This window comes from Solanum pennellii, chromosome 4 (genome assembly GCF_001406875.1).
Source record: "Solanum pennellii chromosome 4, SPENNV200".
Taxonomy (NCBI): domain Eukaryota; kingdom Viridiplantae; phylum Streptophyta; class Magnoliopsida; order Solanales; family Solanaceae; genus Solanum; species Solanum pennellii.
The window spans coordinates 77,019,989-77,033,580 of NC_028640.1; the positions used below are offsets into that span (position 1 = coordinate 77,019,989).

The 13,592-nt window shown below is 35.1% G+C and overlaps 3 protein-coding genes across 6 annotated transcripts; 1 reads left to right on the forward strand and 2 right to left on the reverse strand.

Annotated features, from left to right (window-relative positions):
- Positions 1–1,595: 1,595 nt before the first annotated feature.
- On the forward strand, positions 1,596–3,027 carry LOC107015677 (cysteine protease XCP1). The gene is made up of 4 exons (XM_015216010.2): positions 1,596–2,105; positions 2,187–2,422; positions 2,497–2,637; positions 2,710–3,027. Exons 1-4 carry the CDS (start codon positions 1,637–1,639, stop codon positions 2,926–2,928), a joined length of 1,065 nt encoding a protein of 354 aa, XP_015071496.1. The 5' UTR covers positions 1,596–1,636; the 3' UTR covers positions 2,929–3,027.
- A 1,220-nt stretch (positions 3,028–4,247) lies between these two features.
- LOC107015951 (increased DNA methylation 3-like) lies at positions 4,248–7,284 on the reverse strand. Its single transcript, XM_015216404.2, has 3 exons — positions 7,190–7,284; positions 5,499–5,692; positions 4,248–4,881 (listed from the first exon to the last, which is right to left on the reverse strand). Exons 2-3 carry the CDS (start codon positions 5,659–5,661, stop codon positions 4,583–4,585), a joined length of 462 nt encoding a protein of 153 aa, XP_015071890.1. The 5' UTR covers positions 5,662–5,692; positions 7,190–7,284; the 3' UTR covers positions 4,248–4,582.
- Positions 7,285–8,185: 901 nt separating this feature from the next.
- Positions 8,186–13,325, reverse strand: LOC107016340 (increased DNA methylation 3-like). Of its 4 annotated transcripts, none has more exons than XR_003577753.1 (3): positions 11,416–12,823; positions 9,362–10,350; positions 8,186–8,635 (listed from the first exon to the last, which is right to left on the reverse strand). XR_003577753.1 is itself a non-coding variant. In XM_015216831.2 (3 exons), exons 2-3 carry the CDS (start codon positions 11,765–11,767, stop codon positions 10,109–10,111), a joined length of 594 nt encoding a protein of 197 aa, XP_015072317.1. In that variant the 5' UTR covers positions 11,768–11,851; positions 13,119–13,325; the 3' UTR covers positions 8,186–10,108. The 4 variants fall into 4 exon arrangements, 3 of the variants coding, with proteins under 3 accessions (XP_015072317.1, XP_015072313.1, XP_015072314.1); XM_015216831.2 differs by adding an exon at positions 13,119–13,325 and having other exon boundaries at positions 8,186–10,350; positions 11,416–11,851; XM_015216827.2 differs by adding an exon at positions 12,830–12,986 and having other exon boundaries at positions 8,186–10,350; positions 11,416–11,851.
- Between the last annotated feature and the right edge of the window lie 267 nt (positions 13,326–13,592).

Sequence of the window (13,592 nt, forward strand, 5' to 3'; positions counted from 1 at the left end):
GAGAAGAACAATGCAGCATATATCAAGGAGCAGGTGTTGGTGGTGGGTCAGTGAATGATTCAAACAAATCCAAAAACATCACATAATACTAACCTTTATCTATTTCATGAAAATGACCTACGCTTTAATGTTTCCCAAACAGCAAACCTATTACCAACCAAAAGATACAAACAAGAGGTTATCATGACAAACAATAATCAACAAATTTGCACTTGCACAATGTTGAAGTCATCATCTTCTCCGTTATGTTATAATAATGATCAAAATGCTTTTATGATGTCACGATTGGAGTAGTAGTTTAGCGGGAATGGAGTATTATTTTAATAATTGCTGCTGAATCTTTCTCTAGTACGATACTACTATAATTAATTATTATGTCATCCCTTCTCTCTATTATTATAAACAGCTACTCTTTGGCTATATATGTAATTATTAATTCCAGGTTGCTAATTGTATATATAATAGCAAACTAATAATCTAAAATAAATGGAGTAGCTAGGGTTTGATCTAATTGTGCTCCATAGCAAACGTTAGCCAAAGTTTGCCAGGCGTCTCTCTCCCAAAAATCTCGCTCTCCACTCTCTCATTCTCGCCTCTCTTGCTTTATACACACAAGTGTATAAATTCTGTTTCTGTTTGTATAAAGCGAGAGAAAATTGTATATACACATGAAAAAATATATATCTTCGTGTTATACACTTAATTATACAATTTACAAATATTTTACTTCAATTCAATTGTAAACAAATGCAAATTTTATACAAATATTGCAGAGAAAAAGGCCAACGAATTATACAATTGCAGTGAAATATAATTTTTCTCTAGCTTTATACAACAGAAGTGTATAGATTGTGTTTCTGTTTTTGTATAAAGCGAGAGAAAAACATATATCTTCTTGCTATACACTTATAATTATGCAATACATACATTTTAATTCGATTCAATTGTATGCAAAGCAAATTTTATAAAAATATTGCTGCGAGTTATACAATTGCAGTGAAATAGGATAGCGAATTATACAATTGCAGCGAAATAGGCCAGCGAATTATACAATTTGGGCCAGCGAATTATACAATTGTATATGTATAGCGAATTATACATTTTTATGTTTGCTATGGAGCGCAATTATGCAAACTATGCTATAGCATACAAATATGAATTTTTTGTTTGCTATATGTGAAAGTTGCCTATAAGAGATTGGTGACTGATTTAATCACCGCATGATATGATGATATCTAGTGGCCGGTGAATTGCAATCATAATGTTGATTGGGCTCAAGCCCAAACCGTTTTTTGGGCCTTATGAATGTGAAAATACATGACTGTAACCACAGGGCCCATATATATCATTAGCACTAAGCAGCATTTAAGAATTGCAATGTAAAGACTATAAACATCACATGTATCGTCAGAATTTTGAATATTATTCAAAAGAAAAACAAACGTAACTTTCGTTTTAATCCAAAGCTAATAAAGCAGCATGCTTTAAGTCTCAGCGTGCACTGAATTTTTATTCCTACTTACTATACAATACAATTAATAAAATAAAAACTTTGCTTCAAAGCAAACTTACATACCCTATAAGAACCCAACTCTCCCCCTCTCATTCATCGTAAACACAACACAATACTATTCAAATGGCTCTTTTCTCTTTTACAAAATTTTCACTACTTGTTTTATTTTCAATTTGTCTCCTGGCCTGCACCTCATTGGCTCGCGATCATTCCATCGTTGGATACTCCTCTGATGACTTGACTTGTATCGATAAGCTCATAAATCTCTTTGATAAATGGATGGATAAACACGGAAAGATTTATAAGAGCATTGAAGAGAAATTACATAGGTTTGAGATTTTCAAGGAAAATTTGAAGCATATTGATGAAACGAATAAAATGGTTACCAACTATTGGCTTGGTCTTAATGAGTTCTCTGATTTGAGCCATGATGAGTTTAAGAAAATGTATTTAGGACTGAAAGTTGATCTTAATAAAAGAGAGAAATTGTCTCAAGAAGAATTTGCGTATAGAGATTTTGTTGATTTGCCTAAGTCGGTGGATTGGAGGAAAAAAGGTGCTGTTACCCCTGTGAAGAACCAGGGTCAATGTGGTAAGTTGCGTATTTTGGTTTCACAATAATTATGTTTGACATATAAAGTGATAATTAGTGTGACTGTATGTATGTATGTAGGGAGTTGTTGGGCATTTTCAACGGTGGCTGCAGTAGAGGGAATTAACCAAATAAAAACAGGGAATTTGACATCGTTGTCTGAACAAGAGTTGATAGACTGTGATACAACTTATAACAATGGTTGCAATGGAGGCCTAATGGATTATGCATTTCAATTCATTGTATCGAATGGTGGTCTTCACAAAGAGGATGATTATCCTTACCTCATGGAAGAAGGCACTTGTGATGAAAAAAGAGTGAGTGAGTAAATATACTGGATTATTTACTTTCCTTAGTACTATTGATTGAGGATATAGTTAAATGTTTTTAGGATGAGTCGGAGGTGGTTACTATTGATGGTTACCATGATGTGCCAGCCAATGATGAACAAAGTCTATTGAAAGCACTTGCAAACCAACCTTTGAGTGTGGCCATTGAGGCTTCTACTAGAGATTTCCAATTCTATAGTGGGGTAAACATCCTAATTTATTCATTCTCCTTACAATAAAATGTTAACAGTATAACGCATTGAATTGAATTGCAGGGTGTGTTTGATGGGCATTGTGGAACAGATTTGGATCATGGAGTGTCAGCAGTAGGATATGGATCCACAAAAGGAGGAGCAGATTACATAATTGTGAAGAATTCATGGGGGCCCAAATGGGGAGAAAAGGGTTTTATTAGGATCAAGAGAAACACAGCCAAGCCCGAAGGACTTTGTGGTATTAACAAAATGGTCTCTTTCCCACTCAAAAACAAGTGAAATGATACAAGTTTTTCTGAAGAATTCATGTTTTATGTACTACAACATATGATGTAATAAATTTGTTTTTGTTTGGATTTAACTCTACTTTATATAGTATTTTTTTTTTTTTTTAAAAAAAATACATTCTTACATGAATTTTTATTTTAATGGATGAAATAGACATTAATTTCAATTTAGTCAAAGTTAATTAATAGTGCACATGTTGAAAGTTGTCATCATCATGCGCCAATAGTAAGTATTAATCTCCAAGCCAAATCAGCACCATGACTTGCTCTATTAGCACGATATAAAAATTGAACAAACAACCATTGTGACAGTTGAAGTAGCAAGTATACCAAATCCTTGCATTGAAAAAACTCCAGCACTTCTAGTTTTTCTATCAGCAAATTCAGTCATAATTGTGGCTAAATCTCCACCAATCCCAATTCCCAATAAAAACCTAAAAAATCCAAGACTTAGTAAAACACAAGTCCTAGACGTACATATTGAGTGTCCACATCCAAATGAGCTCAACACCATAATCATTAGAGACTTTGCGTCGTCCGAAAAGTGAAGACTTTCAAATAGAGAAATATAATATAGAAATGTGATGATACGTATCTATATTACATCATGCTTGACCCCCCCATGGTGAAGCCCATATTTTCTTCAAAATATAGAGAAAAAGAATGTTCACATGAGTAGCTCCATCCCGAACCTCAACAGTTAGAGTTTAAATGGAAGAAAATAACCCTATAGGAGATCGATCTTGGTGTTAGCTTTTACCAGTGACTTGTGCAAGCAAAATAACATTTGTAATGACTTTACAAACATTCCCTTTTTCATTGGTTGCAAATTCTTAATTAAAGCTGGGCCCTTAAAGAAAAAACAGAATTCCAATCATAGTTGAGAGTTGAGACTTGATTTAGGGTGGAAAGGTCAAAGTATATATACAAGATATAATATAATTTATGCACTCGCTTCACACCTAACAATTGTTGTCCCCAACTGATATGGAAAACTAAGGATCTTGCCCTTTGACTATTATATTACTCACATATTTGATAACATATTTGTTGCTTTAACAGCAAGTCAAATGGACTAATCTTGTATCATTGTTCACAAACTTATATTAGATGCTTGTTACACTAAATATACTAACAATTACAAAAGGAGATTAGTATTTCTTGCTCTTGGCAAACACACTCTCACTATTACATTTGACAGCATGGTTGCACAGTAAAAACAGCAGGTCGCCAATCACATAATCATTTAAGGATGTGATGTTGCTTTCCAATTTGCATATAAGCTCTTTGTAATGAGAAAACAAAGTATACTTTGCTCGAGACATCAACAGACTTACATTCATGGTTTTCCCAGTATTCAGGCAAATAGGGGACTCACAATAAGTTGATGAAAAGACAGAAAACATAGACCATAATAAAGATGGATTCAATACTCCCAAGTTTGTTTTTTTTGCCATAAAGTACACTTGATTCAAAAAACAAGTCAACATTGCCAAAATGGAACATATAATGCAAAATCCCTTGGTGTACAGGTATGGTTACCTAGAAGTTGAGAAGTCGTTGCTGATGCCATGTTATATTCATTACAAGAGTTGTGGAATAAGTAGGATTCTCATGTGTCATAGGGATTGTGGACCAAATAGAATTCAAGGAGCTGGGAAAGAGCCATTGTACCAATTCTCAGGCAAACCTTCTGCTGAAACCAAAGGTATCTGATATTTCATCACGATGACTTCCAAAATGCCATCTGTTCTAAACTGCGGGGAACATAATCTGGGATCAACAGGTCCTGGCAAATTGAACGATATGGTAAAAGGCCCAGGGGAAGGAAGCTGCTGAACTTTCATCTCATAACCCTTGAGTGAGTTTTTCAAAGCCTCACTCTCTGTAATCACACCTTCTATCCGGACTCTCCCTTCTCTCTGTATGTCAAATTGGATATTACCTGTACAGTATATACACATCAATTGATTGTTAAATTCCAGAAAATAAAATTTTTGCTTACCTTCTTCACATTAAGTATACTAGTCAAGTGTACGGAATTGCTATAAGTTGATAAAACTGTAATCGATTTTAGAATCTAAAGTTTTAATAATTTGAGGACTCTTGCTTTTAATATAAAATATAGATGATACTCCTGCACGAAATTTGCAAACACTACTTTACGAAAGCCTAATGTTACAATCATTTTACCACTGCATAGCAAGTGCTTATAATTCAGGGGACTTACTCAACCAACCCCAATTACTTAATGTAGCCGTGTAGCTGACTTTTGATTGATTGATAGCAAGTGTTTGTAATACATTCTTATATTCCAATTTCTAGGAATGACTCATTTCAGAATCATCATATTATGATCAAAGAGATTTAAGTATGTGTATGCATCAAATAATCAGTGTTGCCCCTAGAGATGGAAATGGGGCAGAGCAGATGTGGGGCAAGCTCAATCCACCCCGCACCGCCACCATTGCCATCCTAGTTGCACCCATTAACTATAACCACTCTAAAAAATAGACAATAGCGACAATTAACCTATAGATAAATTCTTTTAAAAGTACTTACATTTATGCCTTACACCAGGAAGCGCAACACGAAAAATATATGCATTATCACTACTGCCTATGTCAACCAAACCAAGTGGCGGTCCAATTGGACATGTTTTTGCAGTCCCAGTCAGAATGATATCGGGTTTGGCATGAGACTTTGCAGATTCATTTGGATTCATGTTTTACAGCTGTACCAAGCAAGTAAGCTCCCTGCAGTTTATAAGATAACGACTTTAGCTTCAGGGGAAAAAGTGTGAGGTGGCTCTGCAGATATTTCTAAATTCTTGCTTAAACATGTGTCAAGCAAGATCTTCCTGCAGGCTATAAGACAGAGAATTAGCCTCAGGGATTAGAGCATAGAGAATTTGACTACTGATGCATTTACATATGTATTAAAGTTCACATTCACTTTGTAGGATTGAATAAAAAAAAAAGATCTGCGGATGAGTGTGATTTTGACAAGAAAAAAGAAATAGCCCCAATCATTCAAATATGCTTCAAATCCGATATTAGTTGGTCCTAGTTGTTTGAATCATATGTATTTATTCTATCCTATTCAACAGTGTTTTCATTCCACTCCTAAAATATTTTGCCTATATGGAAAATTAGTACTTCCACTGTCCCATATTAGTAGGGCAGCTTACTAAAAGTATTTGTCCCATATTTTAAAGATCCAAGAATTTCTTTTTTCAAGAGGCTAATTAATATGAACAAAGGGTAATAGTAAAGTTGATCAATCTACTAATGACTTCTTAATCACCATGTAAAATAGAAAGTGCTCATCTACTTTGGGACAGAGGGAGTACTAATAAGCTTTAAGTTCCATAGATTTTGTCCATTACCCTTACAAACAAATTTCTAACAAAACCAAGACTCCTGACAGACATTGCATGAAACTTAATGAAGTCTGCTACAAAATAATTGCAGGGCTCGATCCTCCTCAACACCTCCACAAAGTACAACAGTTTTACATGCATCAACTCCTCAAGAGAAATCAGAAGTGGAACAAGCTGCAGGGTCCTTAATATATATAACATCAATCTGCAAGTCCATGTTTACATATATATAGAGGCTAAAAGATGCTACAGATCTAATATATAAGTTGATTTATTTACTCCAGAAAAAGTTCCTATCCCTATTTGAGGGAATCTCCACTGACTTAACCTAAAGACTCGATTACATTCTTCAAACAAAAGAGACACCACCTACAGCTGACCATCATAATCACGAAGTGTTTAGCCGTAGCAGGTAGGAACTGGACATTTCAAATTTATGTTAGTTTAAAGACAACAGATTTTTTCTGCAAAGTCTTGTAAATACAAACAAGCCACACAAAGACGGGAAATTTACTGTGCTGACCATTTTAACGTTGATGAAACACACTGCCGTCGAGCAAACAATTAAATCATAAGGTTATTCCCCCATTTCACTCATTAGGACAGCCTAAGCCAAAGATGAGAAAACAATCATGAAAGATAGGATTTTTAACACTCTTATATCAGTCTTTAACATGAAAAGGGCAGCATCACATCAAGTATGGCTCTTTTCTGAAAAAAAAAACTCCAGCATTTGCCTAATCAGTAGCACCAAAGTAGGAGAACCAAAAACATCACACAGAAATACAAATCCACTAATGTAAAATCCCAGAAAAAAACCCTAATTAAAAAAAAATATCTAGCAAACAAAAATTGAAAGAGATAAACTTGCCTCACTGAAGCCCTCTGCTTTGAAGAGATTCGTAGCCAAAATTGAACGCCGCTCTACTTCAGCTTCTGCAGGTGAACTTTCTAGAGTGACCTTCTTTCTTCTAATATAATGACATGAGAAAATGTCCAAAATACTCCCTTATTTTACATAAATATTCAAAGTCATCCCATCTATTTTCATATAGTATAATAATAGTCCTCATGTTTATAATATTGGTGCACTTTTAATCCTCCCAAACTGTTTTAAATATTTTGTTAATTATTTACATACAGAAATGGGCGGGACTCTTGGATTCCAATCAAGACATATTAACTTGAAAGAAATTGTGAAAAAGTAACAATCACAAACAATATGGCCTATAGACTCATATTAAGAATTTCTTTGAATGACCCAACAAAAGTTTCACTATTATATATCAAAAGCAACAGAAATTGACTGATTACAAGAGTTCCAGATAACCTCAGCTGAATTTATGCAAAAAAGAAAGATACATACAAGAGTTATAAGTAGGGATTTTTCAGAATAGGAAATTGGTTTTAATTATGATTACAAGCTAACCATGTCCACATACAAAACTGGAACCACCTCAAGTCTGATCTGTTCAACATACCCTGTGTTCCTTTACAAAGAGCAATAAGAAAGTCAAAATTTTCAATCAGTTTCTTGCCTCCAATTGGCTGGTACAAACAGACCAGGCACTGATGGCCTACTCGGAGATGGAAAAACAACATCATCTGATTAGTTTTTTGTGCTTGAATCAGCCTCAAAGCTACTATACTCGTATATATAAAATTCAACTTTGCAGCGTTGCTTCCATCAACTCACCAGCTTGATTTCCAATGTGTGCCAAATAAATTAACAACACTAGAGAAACAAAGTTATTGTAATATTTTCAAAAGCTGCAAGAATCATCCAGATATATACAAGTATAAGCAATTATAAGTATCTAACTAACATACAAGAATCCCTTTGCATGGTGTCCATAAGCAGCTAACGTAACAAAAAAAGTTTAGTATATAAAATGCAACAGAAACTGGCTGAATAATAGACAATGTTGCAATATCAGGTAGTTGATATTGATGCAAGAAAGGAAAATACAGAACAGAGTTTCAGTTCCCAGAGTAGGAAGATGGTTTTAATTAAAAATTACAAGCTAACCATGTCCAATTAATCAGACAGACGACTCGGGCAGCTCATCAATTTAACCAGACCTACCAATCCAACGTTTAAACGCGGTTCCTTTCAAAACACCATTTGTGTCTAACTTGGCCCTTACAATCGTGGGATCAGCAGTTCCTGGCAAGGTGAAATTGATGGTGAAGTGACGGCCTAGAGGAAATATCCGTCGAGTTCTTCTGTTGCATATAGTTGGCGCCGTACTGCTTGCTCTTACTATCCCTTCTAACTTGACATTCCCATTAGGAAGAACATCAACTGACACATTGCCTGCAATACAACTGTCCATTTCTCTTAAATATAATAATAATATTTTCAGTATTATGAGTATCAGTTTTCTAATGCTTAAAACTTCTTCCAGTATGATTCAGTACAGATACAACCTTTGTACTATTCGTAGTTGATATACAATAAACCCTTGAAGCGAATAAGGTTAGACTTAACTTCCAAGAAAGATTTCCTATCCGAACCAACTCTCTGTTTTTTACAAGTTGTGATTCTTGTCCATGAAAGAGGAACAGTCTGGTTCCAGATCAGCCCATTCATTCAACTGGAGCACATACCTGTTGAATGGCAGGAGGGTTGGGTTTTTCCAATTATGTTTTTTACCTAGTTTTACAGGGAAGCACATGCAAATTTTCCCAAAAAGCAAAACTGTCGACATAATTTCATTATGAGTCATGAGTAGTCTTGTTTATACCTCAAGTTAGCAGCAGTCATGCACTGTTATCAGAAGTACAACAGACATTAATACTTCAACATACCAATCAGCACTTATTTGTACGTTTCAAAGAGGATTTACTTACTAAAGAATTGTAATCTCATTCTTAAGGTCTGCAATTTACATTTAGTTATAACAGACCAAAACAGTTAATCAGATAAATGATAAGAAAGCAAAAAGAGAAAACTCAAATTCAAAGGCAAGTGAGAATGAAGCACTAGGTAGAGTAAAGCAAAAACTTAGTGAATTAAAGGGATAAAAAGAGCAGAACATACCTAGTAGAATTCACACAAAGAAGAGTATCAAGTGAGCGTGCCCTTACTCTTATAGCAGCTGAGCAGAACATACCTAGTAGAATTCACAATTCACACAAAGCAGAGTGTCAAGTGAGTGTGCTCTTACCCTTACAGCAGCTGATGAGGGCATGTGAAAGCAGGTGTTCCAGCTAGGACTGACATTATAAATCAACCTTGAGATGAAAACACACATTTCTGCTGCCCTTTGACTGTTTAAACCTGTCATGTATCTTTCATTGCACATGACATAATAGCACTAAATGCCAATATTACTTTTCTAGGTAAAACAAATTCTAGTAGGACCCCTCAAATTCATTTTTGCATTTCTCCATACAGCAAATTCATTTCTACTTTTCATTTATTTTCTTCTAACAACATCTTGAAGAAGATAGCCTCTTCAGAATAAATCAAGAAGGAAACTTGGACAATATAAACTGCTCTTTTAGTTTTTTTTTTCTTCAGAAAAATTAGGTATCAATTATGAAAAGAAGATCTTCATAAGTGGATTATTTCTTCATTTGGACCAAGATGAAATAGGGAATAATTTAAACTGTACTTGCTCTATTTACATGTCAAAACATGTAATTGTCTGAACCATACATAATCTACAAGTTTAGTAAAAACAGCACATTAGCCTTCAGCCCACCACTAATCATAACAAGAAATCCAAGAGCAGACAGCTTTCTGTGGTGGGTTCTGGCTTAAATGTTTTTTTACATGAACTAGCTACTGTTCGTATTTCATTACAACAGCTTCAAAAATGCCATCTGATCTGAAATTTGGTGAAAACAACCTCGGATCGACAGGCCCGGGCAAACTAAAGGAGACGGTGAAAGGACCAGATTGACATTGTTGCTGAATTTTCATATCAAAGACCCGAGAATATCTTGATATGGTTCTTCCACCAGTTGATGTCACCCCCCGAATAAGGACCTTCCCATCTTTTTCAATCTCACAGTTGAACTCACCTGCAACAAGGGGTTAAAGTGTTCATTTAGTAAATATGATGAAGATACCAACATAGTCAGGGAAGTTTGTGAAACTACTTGCACCAATGGATGCAGTCTTTACTCTGTAGTAAAATCAGAAAACAGGATCAGTCAATATGGAGAGCAAGAACTTAAACGGTATCAGCCAATCTCGTTTTTCTGAGTGCTAGGCAGAGAAATCTGACATACAAGAATTCTATCAGGATAGCAGTTTTTCTATGATAATGTCGTGATTGCTAGACATCGAAACAAAACTATATAAGGATCATAGACAGGCCAATACTGAGTAAATTCAGAAGCATCTCCACATAATAATTGCCCATATATTTCTTTCTCAAATAGACATCATGAGGTAGCGTTACAAGCTTAACACAGGAATATGGTTGTTAGATTTATCTTTTTGTTTATAATGGACTACATCCATCAACCAATCCTAGCTGAGTGTGCATTAGGAAAATGAACAAGTTACACATAGAAATTCCCATCTATTTGTTTTAATTTCTGTCGAAATGGTATCCTATCATCATTGAAAACATTAAATGCACAAAATTAAATTCATATCAGACTCATCCACATCCCATAACTGCAATCAGAGACATGCAGCATAATGAACTTCCCAATTCAAGCCATATTCCTCACATTCGGCATGCTTCCAACTCTCTATATTGTGACTGGATGTGGATTTCATTGCATGCAATATGATAAGTTCCTCGGCTGATGGTCAGTGGTAGAAAAAGATCAGCAACATAGATGTTATGCGATACTTCCATGAATATCTGTGGGACCATTGACTCACAAGGCCTTAGTCATATAATAGAGTAAATCAGTCAAAGGGCAACCATATGTGATTGGTCAAAAGCACAAGCTTCATGAACTACTCTTTGCTTTAGGTCCTTCTGCAGTAACAGCTTGGTAATATCAGTTCTGTAATATCTGATCCACATAAATTATTACCAAGATCTCTGCTGACTAAGACCTTAAAGCAAATTAGCACATCCAAACAGATTAAGGAAAGGCAACAAAGTAAAAGGCAAAGTAACAAACCAGGATCTTTCTTGACTCCAGGTAGAGCAATACGAAAATAGTAAGCAGATATGCTAACACCAATATCAACAACTCCAACAGGTGGTCCAGCTACCCCTTTGCATGCCGTTCCAGTCAAGATAGCAGGGCCCCCCGAGTTACATTCTTCCAAGTTGGGAAGAGGGAGAAGTGACATCATGCAAGGCCTGTCTACACCACTGGTCATTGAATCAGAATGATGCCTCTTTTTCACATTGTGTTCCATCTTCATCAATGATGTACCATTTTCAGCAGAGTCTTCCCCATTCGATTTCTCCTTGGACCGCTTCCAAAGTATTCTCTTAACCTTCTTTTTAGGATGTAAGCATTCCATGTTTACTGACTTTCCATGTTCACCATATCTTTCATCAGAAACATACTGTAAGCATTCAACAGTTATCCAACTCCAAAACTAATTCTGCCATCAAAAGAAGCAAGAAGAACTCAGGTAGGAAAAAGGTCAAAAAGAACAACTACCAAAAAAGGTTTAAACTGGGAAAAAGAAAGAACCCTCGGGCACAAAAGAAATTCAGAGAAAATACTGTAATATGCAAGTTATACTACTTCATAGAATCTATAAGCAAGTCCATTACAGTATGTGCAAATACCTAGGAGATGTGCTATTAGTAGCTATATGCTATGGTACTACCCAGTGTCAAGAGGCCGATAAAATAAAGAAAAGAGAGATGAAGTGAGTTTACTGACACGTTTGGAACTGACCCTGAACATAAGCAAGCTACTTAGTGTAAAGCATTAACTGAACCTCCAGGATCAACAGATGTTCTACAAGCTATTAAACCACTGAGCATAAGCAAGCTACTAAATGTAAAGCATTAACCAAATCCCTAGATGTTCTATAAGCCATTAATCCCTGGTTTACACACATGTCACCAGCACATTTGGAGAGGAGGGATTCAAATAGAAGAAACTAACTCCTAGGCTGGTGTCAACCTTACTAACAGTTGAAAACATGAATAAGAGGAAATTGGAGAAGTAAGTAAGTTCGTGACATCATAATAGACATATACATTTAATTACTGGCACTAAAACAATAGGGAAATCAGTTATTTGTTCAATCCACATGCCTAGCCTGAGTGGGACAAAAACTACTTGGGTCAAAAACAGGTCTAGTGTGCCCTAGGGAATGGGATTTTCTGGTTACAATTGGAACGTTAACAAAATCAGCGACTACCTATAACTGCAAGCATGAGCCACTTCATGTTCAAATCTCCCTATCATCAACCAACTTCTCATTACTATTAGTTAGTTCAGAACATAAATCAGCATAAACAGAATTTAACTCAGTAACTTGACAAACAGAATAAGTTCACAGAAAATCTAAAACAAAGATATAAACTAAGTTTTATACTAAGCAAAAGAGTACGAGCTTTTTAACCCTATTCATTGAACACCCAAGCAGAAAAGCTTTTTCAAACTTTATGTTGCAACAGCCATGTTTTATGCAATAACCTAAACCCAAAAGCAGAGAATCAAAAATTGCATTGGATTTTTCTTTCTTTAATGGAGGAGGTGAAGTACGTGTCAATTTTTAGAGGAGGAGTATTATTTTTTATTTTTGATAAATAAACAACTAGAGTATTTCTTTTTAATAAATAAATAATAAAATAATAATCAAGTCTGTCTATCTAATCTGAGGTATAAAAAAGCAAAAGACAGTCGTCTACCTGAGGTTCTTGTCATAAGTATATATGTGGAATTCTCTTTTCTTCTCACTCCCTTTGTTCATTCTTGCTTCTGTTTCACATCCTCTGCTACTTGTCTATGCCTTTTTTTCGCCTTGACACTTGTAGCTGTTGTTCTTTGTTAAATTAATTACTCTACTTCATTATGGACCGAAACTCTTCATAAATTACTACCCCCATATTGCTTCCTTTTTTTCTTTCTACAGCAAGCTTCAGAACAACCAAAAAATAAATATATATATATATATATATATAGTTAATCTTTATATTATGTTATTTTTCATAGGAAGGATATTAAGTGATCTTCATATTGGTCGAATTTGTTGAAGAAGAAGGAAATTCACGACTGAAGCATGTTAAAGAAATAGGTTCAACGCAGTTAACTAACTTGTCTACAGCAAGTGTTGATAATATTGTTTTAACTTTCTTTTACAACAAGAGTAGCCAGGGAAAACA

Excerpts from the sequence above, each read along its gene's own strand:
- LOC107015677 (XM_015216010.2), top strand. The coding sequence starts at position 1,637 with ATGGCTCTTTTCTCTTTTACAAAATTTTCACTACTTGTTTTATTTTCA. Across the intron at positions 2,106-2,186 it reads GAAGAACCAGGGTCAATGTG|GGAGTTGTTGGGCATTTTCA; the intron begins GTAAGTTGCGTA and ends GTATGTATGTAG. Across the intron at positions 2,638-2,709 it reads ATTTCCAATTCTATAGTGGG|GGTGTGTTTGATGGGCATTG; the intron begins GTAAACATCCTA and ends ATTGAATTGCAG.
- LOC107016340 (XM_015216831.2), bottom strand. The coding sequence starts at position 11,767 with ATGGAATGCTTACATCCTAAAAAGAAGGTTAAGAGAATACTTTGGAAG. Across the intron at positions 10,351-11,415 it reads TGGAGTCAAGAAAGATCCTG|GTGAGTTCAACTGTGAGATT; the intron begins GTTTGTTACTTT and ends CCCTTGTTGCAG.
- LOC107015951 (XM_015216404.2), bottom strand. The coding sequence starts at position 5,661 with ATGAATCCAAATGAATCTGCAAAGTCTCATGCCAAACCCGATATCATT. Across the intron at positions 4,882-5,498 it reads TCCTGGTGTAAGGCATAAAT|GTAATATCCAATTTGACATA; the intron begins GTAAGTACTTTT and ends TATACTGTACAG.